Source organism: Idiotropiscis lumnitzeri, chromosome 1 (genome assembly GCF_059441095.1).
Source record: "Idiotropiscis lumnitzeri isolate Australia: NSW breed Sydney's pygmy pipehorse chromosome 1, RoL_Ilum_1.0, whole genome shotgun sequence".
NCBI lineage: Eukaryota > Metazoa > Chordata > Actinopteri > Syngnathiformes > Syngnathidae > Idiotropiscis > Idiotropiscis lumnitzeri.
Genome location: NC_142391.1, coordinates 27,189,737 through 27,202,348, shown reverse-complemented (window position 1 = coordinate 27,202,348; position 12,612 = coordinate 27,189,737). Strand labels below are relative to the sequence as shown.

General features: G+C 42.4%; 1 protein-coding gene across 11 annotated transcripts in view; it reads left to right on the top strand.

The window, feature by feature from the left end:
- trpm3 (transient receptor potential cation channel, subfamily M, member 3) overlaps window positions 1-12,612 on the top strand; it is a 128,984-nt gene that overhangs the window by 85,860 nt on the left and 30,512 nt on the right. For 6 of the 11 annotated variants that reach the window (XM_088292437.1, XM_088292501.1, XM_088292471.1 and 3 more), the window contains exons 9-14: window positions 2,016-2,088; window positions 6,833-6,933; window positions 7,599-7,733; window positions 7,824-7,874; window positions 11,115-11,150; window positions 11,303-11,443. In XM_088292437.1, the coding sequence (XP_088148563.1) occupies window positions 2,016-2,088; window positions 6,833-6,933; window positions 7,599-7,733; window positions 7,824-7,874; window positions 11,115-11,150; window positions 11,303-11,443 (537 nt within the window). The remainder of the gene's footprint in view (window positions 1-2,015; window positions 2,089-6,832; window positions 6,934-7,598; window positions 7,734-7,823; window positions 7,875-11,114; window positions 11,151-11,302; window positions 11,444-12,612) is intronic. The other 5 variants (XM_088292446.1, XM_088292507.1, XM_088292479.1 and 2 more) reach the window with 1 other exon arrangement.

Genomic DNA, 12,612 nt, shown 5'->3' with positions numbered 1-12,612 from the left:
GGGAAGATTCATGGTTAGATTTGTTGGTCATGAGGATGTTGGCTGCGAGAGGGCGAGGTAAAGGTTAACATGTCTGGGGAGCAGGAACGAAGATGAAGATCTTCAATCATCAGGGTCTTTCTTAAATGATATCATCATCCATCTTTTGTCTTGAAGGGAGCACAAAAGCATATCTATATTCTTAACTGAGCATTAATGAGCTAGGATGGCATTGAATGGTACAAATTGGGTACATGAAAGTAGAGTATGCGCCAGGGACTGAATCGATAAGTGGACTTTACCGTTCTGCATTGAGCTTCAAACCCATTAAGTTGACTAATTGCTACTGATTTGCAGCAAAATTTCAAATTGCCCATCTCCTGGCGTCACCGGACTATAATTGCTCCGTGGAGCGGCAAAATATCCGGCCAACAGGACGAAAGTCTTCATACCTAAGACTACGTAAATAAGCTGCGTGTGTTGTCAGCCTCGCTAGCGTTGGCAATAACGATCGATGCCAGTCTTGAAATATTTATTGCAGCTAGACCACGGGACTGGCAGCGAGGGATGAGGGCCGGGGCTCAAAGTGAAGCGCCGGCTTGGTTTTTATATACAATGTAAAAGCAATTAAATACAAATGGTCCTCACTTTTTGACGGTTCCTTTCCTCCAGGAACTGAACCTGAATCTGAACAAAAGTCGGAATGTGCGGTAGCCGTTTGTACCCTAACATCGTCTGACCTCAGGTCAGTTACAAACTACGGACCCCTGTACTCATTTCTTTAATGACCACACAAGCTTATTCTTCCCCTTAAGTTAAGGCTTACGTAGTGTGAAAAGATGTGACACGCTTTTGTGCGTGCCTTTCAAAACCAACAACAGTTGAACAAAAATATGGAGTCACTTTCTGTTCATCTGAGTCTCCTTCGTTCACGCAAACTCTGATGGCAGAGTGTACTCATCTTCTCTCCAATTCTTCTTTAACCCTTCCAAGTCTTTGATATCAAGCTCCCCTCCCCCAAAATGAAAAATAACATGTAACATCTCTTGCGACTTCAGTCATGGCAACCTTTTCAATGTCAAGCTTTTGGGGCTTACATCTGGATTGAAAAAACTCCAGGTAGTTCTTTGATGGACTTGGAATCCAGCGAGGCATGACGCCGCAATCGAGTGACTGTAAAAACGAGGGCAATAATATTAAAGCGAAAAATAAACGCCCAGTCGTGCGTTTCTGCATTCGCAAACAAGTAATCTGTGCTCCCCCTCATGAAGACCTCTAATCAATACCTTCACATCCCATTGCACTTTCATTCCACCTGGAGAAAGACCTTTTAATTACACAGCTGTGTGTGCGTTGGACACACACGCACGTAAACATATCGAACTGCTTCCCTCATTAGTGATTGCGTGACACAAGTTGAAGGTATTGCGCCGGGCCTCACTCCTCATTTCTCACAGGGACGAGTCCGCATGTCATCAGCATACAGCGCACGAATGATTAATGGGCCAGGGTAATAGATACCATAAATCACCAATGAGGATGGGATTACTTTTTAAACAGTCATGTTTGTATGAAAACACACGTCATTGGCGAAGGGGCGGGGGAGGGGGGGTCAGCGTGAATTAGTGCGGCATTGGCCGAAAAAACGCCGAAGCAGCAGCAGAGGAAGCTTGCAAATTCCCAGCGCTCTATGAAATGAAGCCATTTAGAGGGTGGGAGATGGGAAGCGAGATGGGCTGCGGGGTAAGAGGGGAGGTGGGAGGAGACGGATGGTTGGATTGCAGGATTAGAGGAATACCTCGTCAGGCATTCAGAACACGCTTTCACCTCTTCTTGGCTTCCTCAAGGTGCCCTCCACGCATGAGCACATACATGTACGTGCACCTATGCCCACATGTTTGCACCAAGGCACGCTAACGCAAATATTAGCTAGATAATATAAAGAGAAGAGGGAAATATCTTACATTCTGTTTTATTGTGGCGTGCAAAAAATGTTCCATTTCTCAGCACATTTTCTGTCACCCTATCCCTCCCAGATAACAGTCTTTCGAATGGGGTCCGAGGGTCATCAGGACATTGACCTTGCTATCCTCACTGCACTGCTAAAAGGTAGGCCCTCGTTTGTGTGTTTGCTGAAGTATAAATCGACAGTAAGTGGCCTCCATGTTGTCCTCCAAGCAGGCTTGTTATAGTTTGGGCTTTTTCATTATAGTTTAGTTTTGACATTTTTATTTAAAATTAATTTAGATTTCATTAGTTTTCAGAATTGATCTGTTAGTTTTTATTAGTTTTAGTTTTTGGGAAATTGCTTGGTTTTAATTTTGTTTTTATTAGTTTTAGTTTTTGTTATGTGGTGTCAGGTGCATTTTTTTTAGCAAAAGAAGTGCTCTTTAAAAACTCATATACCATTTGAAAATGTTATTAAGTTACTGACAATAATGCTGAATAACTATTGACAAATAAAACATAACAGTTAAACTTAAACTTATGTGGAATAAATCCAAGACCATTAATGCTGCCTCTAAAGTCAAAATGCAGTTGAAACATACTATAATTATTGTTAAACTACCTCCACGATTAACGTGACCTATAATCCGTACAACTCAATTAAAACAAAGGAAAGCTTTTTTAGAGGGGGGAGAAACAAACAGATTAATGACTTTGCACATGTGTGCGGTGTGCATGCAATCTTATAATTGGCCATTTAGCTTTGATTTTAATTGGTTCCAGTTTCGGCAACAGAAAAACAGTGCATGATTCTGCCACCACCATGCTTCAGGTGTGGTTTTCTTTAGTGAGGAGCAATGTTTTGTTTTTGCCCAACATACCTTTACGAAATATGACCAAAAGTTCAGCCGTGGATTCATCATATAATATAGCGGCACGGCGGCCGACTGGTTGGCACGATGGCCTCACAGTGAGACACAGCAGCGGTCGTGGGCTCCGGCCTTCCTGTGTGGAGTTTGCATGTTCTCCCCGTGCCTGCGTGGGTTTCCTCCCACATTCCAAAAACATGCATGGCAGGTTGATTGGACACTCTAAATTGCCCCTAGGTATGAGTGTGAGCGTTAATGGTTGTTCGTCTCTGTGTGCCCTGCGATTGGCTGGCGACCAGTTCAGGGTGTCCCCGTCCTACTGCTCGAAGACAGCTAGGATAGGCTCCAGCACCGCCCGCGACCCTAGTGAGGACAAGCGGTACGGATAATGGATGGATATATAATATATAAGATTCTAAGACAGTTAGGTAAATCCTCAATATTCTCCCCGCAGGCTCATCCATCCTGAGAGAAAACCATCCATCTCTTTGCTTGGCGGGATGTTTAACTTTATTCACCAGCCACTTATTGATTTGACATCCGCCTCGGCAAATAAACGCCACTATAGGCTGTTTTGCATGCATGGGGGATCGTTATGGGCCACTGGGATTGGGCCACACATGCACAGGCTCCTCCAACTGAACCATACCCTGGTGCTATAATAAACAGCAATCCCCTTTTGGTCCTCTCCAACTCACTTTTCCATCAGCCCGCTCTCGAGTCCTGTCATACATTGTTCGTGCTCATGCGGCTCACTTTGAATTGAATATGTGGGGATTGTGGCTCCAACTTATGTCTTACAGTACAAGTGTGAAAAATAAATGAATAAACAGCTAGCATTGTCACAATCACAGCAAAATCAATGAGTATGTTTTTATCCATCCAATCTGAATTTCTATTGTTGTGCTTTATTCCATTATCCACATTAGACTGCAATAGATATTTCACATTTGAATGTCTTCTGGGACACTTGCTGACTTCAGATTTTTTTTTCCCGATGTAAAATTGTGTAAACAGAAACAATCCGGACTTAATCCATCATCTACAGTCAACTTTTTAAGATTGAAAATAAGATGCCATCGCCATTCCGGTTTAAATGATTTGGCTTTGCCGTTTATATTCTGTTCTCCAATATTATTATTGTTCATTTATTAGCCGTATCATGCGAATAACCAGGGCAGAACTAAGTCCACTGCTTTAGTTTCCAAGCTAACTCTGCATGGCGATAGGTTCCATTTCCTGTTCTATGGTAATCCGCACAGTTTTCCTCGTTGCCATCACTAGTGCAATTCTATGATGCTATCCCCCCCACCCCAAAAAAAGCCCAAGAAAAGACACGAATGAAGTGAAGTCTTACAATATTTTCAAACGGAATTTTTCCGCCACATTTTGGTTGTTTTCCAAATGGTTCAATTGCACAACTGGACCTTGGTTCAAATTTTAGGATGGGACTGTAATTCCGCCTCAGTGGTTTCCCAAGACCGATGTTCCCATGCTTCTCCCTTCCACATCCTCACTCACATACTGGATCCATACTTTCGATTGGTGGCTCGGGATCTCGGATTGATCGCGGCTGCTCTGATGGTACAGAAGGACTCTAACAGTGTCGGGAGCCGTTTGCAGCATTCTCTCATTCGCACTCGCAAAGATTCTGGAGGAGATTGGAAGAGAAGTGTTTTGCATAATTATTGCAGCATGGGCCACGAGCATAATTTGTTCGACTCATGCGTCGCTTTGTGATTTGTGCCTTGATTGCCTTGTCTGTGAACAAACATGTTCTGTTATCTCTGTCAGTTTCTTTCTGATTTCTATTATTTCAATTTTTCATTTCTTTATATGCCCGGCCATCGTTTTAAAGCGGGAAGAAGGCATTACAATGAAATCGTGCAGTGGAAGAGCAAGAAGACATGTGCACGGTAACCTGCCGGAGAGTCATTTCACATGCGCATTTCTCTCTGCTGCACAGTGAATAAAAGAAGCGTTAAGGCTTTTAGTGTAAAGTGAAATCCTGCCACTGTCACATCCTGCCCAGCAGCATTTGAATACGCTGGATTAGATCCCTCACTGACGCAACCGAGTTCCCGCCTGAAGCACGACAAACACGTGAATACGGAGCGAGGTGGGAACAGAGCAAACAAGAGGTTGGGAGATTTAGGCAAGTGGTTGAACAAAGCAGACTTTAGAATAATTGATGTCCGCCGTCTGAGCGAGTCAATATCCTGAGGATTCGGTCCATAAAGATCATTTGCTTCAATTTAGCCTCCGCGGAGAAGCACTATAAGGTCACATGCTTTGAATAAAACAGGACCACCCTGCACATTAATGCACACAAATCTCCAGTAAAGTGCTTATTAGAGAGCTTGTCCTCTTATTAGTAAGGCTCCATCTGAAATCGCAGCGTGAGGCTCCAGTAATGCGTGCACAGGCCTTAAAGTAGGAGCACTTTGATTATTCTGTTGGGCTCGTTGAATATTCTTGTCCAACAACTAAAATTTATCATGGTTTAATTCACCGCAGATTGACTTTTTAAGTCAAATTTTATGTATTTTTGAAGTGGGAGGATGCTGCCATTTTGATTCAAGGGTAGAATGTTGACTAATTTCACAAATCAAATGCGGAAAATATATTTGTGGTGATTGTCATTCATGCAGGTCATTGTAATTCGCAAGGAGTGAATCGAGGCAATTGAACTTTTATTGCTAAAGAGGTTTTACCGTCCATGCAAAAGGCTTCTTCAATTCTAAATGTTTGGTGTGGCATCTTCGTACACATGCCGAGGAGGCTATCACAACGGGTTTTTGTTGTTGTTGCCCAGAGTGGCTGGCGAACGGATGTCCTGCATACCAATCGTTTGTTCAAACGCCTGGTGGCAAAACAGCTCATTAGGGTGGAATGAGACAATCTCTGGGAGGAATGTTGTCGGGACTTTGTTATACAATTGGTGAGGCCTCAGCCCTTCTCTGTTGACTTGTCAACGTTCAAGCTTTTTTCATTTGGCATTATGCGAGACATAAATGCCGGGTGCACGCCAGAACCTAACTTAAATAAGTATAAATGATAAGCAATACTTCTTAAACTGGACGTTGATTTGAAAGCGGGCCGGCAAATCAGTCCTGTTGTTAAATCCAGCTTTTTTTTTTAATCTCGGCGGCTGGCTGAGGTAAAGTATCTCTTTTCTCAACAATCATTCATGCCTTCATCACATCTCGGCTGGATTATTGTACCGCACTTCATTTTGGATTCAGCCAATCCTCCATCAAGTGTTTCCAGTTGGTCCTAAAGGCTGCTCACCTCATAACCCGTACTCGTACCAACTCTGGCATCTCTTCACTTGCTCTCTGTACATTTTAGAGTTCTGTTTAAGATACTATTATTTGTTTTCAAATGTTTAAATGGCCTCACCCCACCTCGCCTCAGGTCTATGGACCAGACGCTATTAGAGGTACTGAGGACCAAGTGAGGGGATTGAGTCTTTTCCATTCCGTTTCTCTTTGGAGTGACCTGCCGCTAAAAGGCAAAATCCCTCGCTTCCCATCTTTAAAACTCATTTTTATTCTTTGGCTTTTGAATCAGCATGTTTTTTTTTTTTTTGCTTTTTACTGTCATGATTATTCAGTTTTAGTTTTCCTTGTTATGTGACTTCCTTTTGCTCCACGTGTAGCCCTCGGTTGTGCTCTCCGAATCCAGTTGAGTTGAGTTTACTTTTTGGGATTTAGTGGTGAACCAGAATTAGTTTGAGGGTGTTAGTGGGAGCCACGTTGGGGACCACCTTATTTTGTCTCTTGTTTCTGACTCTTCAAGCTCAGGTGAAACATCTCTAAGATGAATAGCCCCGTCGTCTCTATTTAACCCTTGCAAATCATACGCTGAAAAGTAACCAACAAGCCACTGACATCAAAACAGAACTTCCTCCCTCTAAAGCGATAAAAGAACCAGCCTCTGCATCAGACTACTATTACAGAGTTGTGTAACTGGTTCTGCAAAGGCAGTGTCATTGCTGAAAGCCAAACATGCATCTGATTCATGTCCTCCCTCAGGTGCCAACGCCTCAGCTCCTGACCAGTTGAGTTTGGCTCTCGCGTGGAACAGAGTTGACATCGCTCGCAGTCAGATCTTCATCTATGGACAACAGTGGCCTGTAAGAAACTAAATATTCACACAAAGGTTTGCTCTTGCTGCCCAAACTGTTCCTTGAATTATAGCATGTGTTAGTTTGGCTGAAAAGTTCAGGCAGACTGAAACCTTGCAGATTAATATAGAACAGGTATGGGCAAACTATGGCCCGGGGGCCACATGCGGCCCGTTAAACGTTTGAATCCGGCCCGCCGAACTTGAAAAACATTAAATGAATAAATCTTGTTAATGTTTTATTTTCTGAATACTGTGGTTTTTCAAAGACATACATATCGTTGTAATGCTTTTGTTCACTTTCATTTAAAATTAAATGTATTTTTTTCTCCGATGAGGTGAGGTTACCAAAACATTCCATCCATCTGCTCCTGGTCCGGCCCCTCTGTCAAATTTTAGAACCCATTGTAGCCCGCCAATCAAAGGTTTTCCCCTGATATAGGAAGAGAACATTTTGAAAATCAGACAATGGGTCCTGGAGAAGTTGAGTTTGGCTTTGTTGGGGAATGTTTTCAGCGCTATCGCCTATTGAAAATCTCATAAAAAAAATTTTAAAAAACTTTTGATTACAGCAAAGTGTTCATTATATCTCAGCATGTTAGTGTTCATAGGAGCTGATACATGTAGCAGCTGTGCTAACGTCAGCATCCATCTCCTCCTTGCGGTCTTGCTCAGGTTGGTTCTCTGGAGCAAGCCATGTTGGATGCCTTAGTTCTGGATCGAGTGGACTTTGTCAAGCTGCTGATCGAAAATGGAGTCAGTATGCACCGTTTCCTCACATTGTCCAGGCTGGAGGAGCTCTACAACACGGTAAGAACATCAGTCAGGCCTTTGGTGGACCATGTTGCATCGCAGACCTCCTGATCACGATGTGTTCCGTTTCATTCTTTTTGATTGCAGAGGCACGGCCCGTCCAACACGCTTTACCACCTTGTCAGGGATGTCAAAAAGGTACGTGCATCACTACCGTCATTTTGGACACAGCCTCTGGGAATGTTGGCTGGAACGTCTGTGTATTGAAGACTACATGAAGCTTCTTTTGATTTGCATTGTATTGTTGGTTTCGCTAGTCCTAGTTGCTCCTAACCGCATTTAGAGGCTGGCTGTTCTCTTTCAGCTGGAGCTGCAGGCTGCCGTAGCTGTGTAGAGCTGTGCATGACTCCCATCCCTCTGTCGACTTCCATTTACTCCTTCACTATTTACTCTGTTCTTTCTCGAAGGCACACAGCACCATTGCAAACAAACAGCGCACGCATTAAACAGTCTTTTATTCGCAGACTTTGAATTTGAGAAAACAGCTGTGGAACTGCTGTGAGGCTGAGAAGGAGTAACTTCAATGTGTTTGTTTGTGTTTTTATTCGTGTCGTGTGGATCGTGTGTGTTTCCAAGTGAAAATGCGCATACTGCCACATTTGGGATTTGTTTCTCTGCATCACAATCATGTTAATTTCATCGTGAAGATGATGAAATGTTTTCATCGATTTGTCACAAGCTGAACCGACACCATTTTCATACTTTTATGTTGTGTGCACAACTTGATATGAACATGAAAAAAGAAGAATGTGAGCCTTTACATTCATTGGGCGGGTGTGGGGGGTCAACATGGTTGCATTTATTCAAGTGGTACTATTGCAGTAGCGCAGCATCCTCCCCTGGGAGATGCGGAAAAGGTCGGATGGCGCAATCACATCCTCTTAAACTTGATCTTCACGCAACTCTGACATGAAGTTGCTGCGGAGAACTTCTTTGAACAACTCAACCTCTACACACAATTTCAAAAAGTACATAGTGAGACATTCCTTTTCGAGTATTTAATACCCACGAGGCACTTCATGATGTGCACTTGCAAAATCGAATGAGATCTAACGCAATGTATTGAACATGCAGCGTTTTCAAAGATTAGAGCGCGGAACTCTGCCAAGGTAACGATTCCGGGGGACTCTTGTTACAAATGGAGTTGACATTTATTTCCGTGGAACCTATCCTTAGCTATTCGTGGGAAAAAGTGCAGAATTCCTGCATCTTTTTTTTTTTTGCTCTTTCTGTTCTGCCTTCACATGACACAAGGTGTTGCCAAAACCCAGCTAACAGAAGATTCTAAGTTGTAATTGGTATCAACGAAGTAAGTTGACGTTAAATATCGTTTGGTGGGGACAAAAGTAAATTGATTGACTTTTTGGCAAAAGTACATGATTATTAACAATGACTAATTACTTTTCTTATATAATCCGAAGAGCACTGTTCATCAAATCATAACCTCCCGGGCTTTCAAATTTTAACAGCATGTTTCTTATTGTTGTTGTAGTTTGCTGAATGTCACAGATCTCAATTAGATTTTAACGCCACCTCCAGATTGCGACTTTGTGGCTGCTGTTCTCGTTCACCTCAGCGGACACGGCCTTTTGTTGATATTTTGATCCCGACGCAGGTGTTCTCCTGCTAACTGTTGCTGAAGGTTGCTCTCAGGTGTAATACGGTCCAATCTTTACACGCTGAGAAAGCTCAGTCAGAAACTCACAGATTGGCTTTGTGGGCTGCAGCTGCTCAAGCAGAAATGGACTTTCCTGAGGAGTAAATGAACAAAGGCGGCTCACGCTGGTTGTCACTGTGCTCCCAGATCTCAGCAGGGGAAATAAACTGTCTGTTTGACTTTTTTTTTTTGGGTGAGACAACAAAAAATGACCTACTAATCCGTAGACAAATATTTACATGGCATGATCCAGTTTATGATTACCTGTTGAGGTTATTTTCTTGAAGGTGATATATTTACAATAGGATGGTGTCTGTCACATTCTTTTAGTTTTAATACCCCACGGATCAAGAATTATACGACTGCACACTCAAGACAGCTTCCATTTTTCCACTTTGGTGGCAACACAGGCTGAGAAAGACACACCAGCCTCCACCGCATCAACGAGTTAATCGAGCAATGAAGAATATGGATCTTATCAGAAGCAAACGCCGTTATCTGATGCGAATCCGTTTAACCAACAAAAGTTGGTGATTCAGGCAATGTGCGTAACTTGAAAGACACTCTGGATTTCAGCGAAAACTAAGTATGGTGGGGGCGTATTTTATGTAAATAAGTCAGACTGTTTTCGGAAAAGTGGGGCTGAAGTGCAGAGCGGCTTGCTCTTACATGCATTTTCCAGAAAAGCAGATAATTGAAGTGTTACCGCTATATACCTCTGAATTTACCTGACAACGTTCGAATAAATAAAGGGGGGTGCCGGCACTTGTTTTTTTTTTTCCACTTAATGCACTGATCACGAGTGTCGCTTTATCACACTGTTGCGTAACACCTGTTGCAGTATGGCATACGACTTTACTGTGCTACAGGCAAATCTCTTCTCAAAGACAACAAAAGCTCAAGTGAAATAGAAATTTAAAAAAAACAAAACTTTCCTACGATGTCCCGTCTTACAACAAGATCCGGATAGCTCCTTGTAGACAAAAACATGTGCAGGGGTTCCACGAACCGAAAGTTTGGGGATCACTGTACTTGCTGTAAAAATACAGTATCAATGATATCATCGATTACTTGACTTGACGTTAATCACATTCTGAATAGAGTTAGAATAATCAATCTGGTCTTTGCCCGTCATGAATCGGAACGAGAGTAGAACATTTTCTCAAATTGTGCCTGAATATTGCTGTCTGTGTGTACCGCGCTTAGCGAAGTGGACATCCTACAAGGGGAAGTGTCCCATGATGATGACTGACTGCAACTTCAAGGGTTTATGTCGAGAGTGGACTTATTCTCTTCTTCGGTCCACTCATCATATTTCCTTTTAGTGACTGACCCCCTGATAGTCTTTCTCTTTCCATATTACGCCTCTCTTCCAGGCAGACTACCTTTTAATTCTTTTTTATCAAATGCACATCTTTTGGAATTAATTACCCTAAAAAAATCAAACATGCTCTTTAAAATCATTCTGAACCGTTCCATTTTGATGACTTGGGAATTTTTGTTGAAGACTAGACATGTCAAGATCTTGTCTTTGTCACAACCCTTGAGAGACAAGCCCAAATATTCGCTCTTCTTCCAACGCAGAGCACAGACTTGTTGAGAAAACAATTTGGTGCCAAGCGCTGGAAGAGAGATCTTGTCCGTCGTGCTCTGTGTTTCTCATTTCCCCTGCTCGTGCTTATCGTGCGTTTTACTCACTGACACTGTGTGTTCTTTCCAAGCGAGAATATCCAGGGTTCAGTTGGATCTACTTCAAGGTGAATCCAATAATCACGTTTTCTTTCATAGCCAAACTCAGTTTGATGTGGATTTTTGTTGTTATTGCAGTGTGTGCGTGCGTGTGTGTGTGTGTCTACTTTACTTGCCACACCAAAAAGTTCTCGTCCATTAACACCGTGCGCTTTTCTAGGGAAACCTGCCCCCAGACTACCGCATCAGCCTCATCGACATCGGATTGGTCATTGAATACCTAATGGGCGGGGCTTATCGTTGTAACTACACCAGGAAGAGATTCAGGACTCTGTACCACAACCTTTTTGGACCCAAAAGGGTAAGTAAATTCATCGTCATTCATTATTTATATTTTGTTGTTGGTTTTAACTGCGTGAATGATTAATATTAAGAATTCCAATCTACGTACAATATACCATATGAGCAAATGAATCCTGATAAGTACATGTTGGATAATGTGGATTCATATTTTAATAATAATATGCAAAGAAGAGACTACAGTATGCAAATAAGCATGTACATTTAAATGCCACTTGTGATATGCCTCAATGGGCAACAAGTTCACGGCAACCTTCGGCAATAATTACGCAGGCCATAATGTTTTGGGTATGTTGCTTTCAGCGCTTGCTCTTAATGGTATTTCCATTCATTTGAATGGGGATAGACGGACAAAGTGAATTTTAGTGTTGACGCTAATGGTAATTCTGGAGGTTGTCCAATCTGATATTGTCGCTCATAAGAAGTCTGTGATCTGTTGTCGCCAAGGGTAACGACTGTTTCGAGATTCTAGTGAGTGGCCCATCCAAACTATTTTGAAGCTGCGGTTTTGATATAAGGTTAATTAAGGTCAAACGATTACATACTGATGTTTTATATCGCTGCCTTTTCAACTGTGTGTCATTGAACTCACATTGATAATTATTGTAAGTGTTGCCGATGCAGCCAGTACCACTCATTGCATTGAGCCATTAGAAACCACTTAGCAAAAGAGTCATTATTGGTCTTATGGTCTGTGCGTTTTTATTATTTTTTTTTTTTTGCCACTCTGTGCACACTTTCCATGATGAACAATGTATTCCTGTTGAATCCCCTCATTCGGTTTCTTACTTGAAAAAAATGGGTCTTGTGAAAAAGAAATATATCACCGTGTCACCGTGCCATCATTTTGCTTCATAGTGCATCTTGTACTTGCGTGTGTTTGTGTGTGTGTGTGTGTGTGTGAGCTGCCATGTGCCTGTTTATCTATTTGCATGTCTCCAATGGAAGCAACAAAAGCAGCTTGATGGAGGAAGATGGAGATATTGCAAAGACATATTGATGGGGCGGCAGAGGGAGTCAGTTCTTTGCCTTTTTCTAGACGAGCAGAACCTGTGATCACAATCACACGCTCATGCACACGCATGCAAGCACATAAACACATGTTAACAAAGCCTTTAAATAGATGCAGATATCAAAATCCCTAAAGGAAACGGTGCCTATTTTTACCAA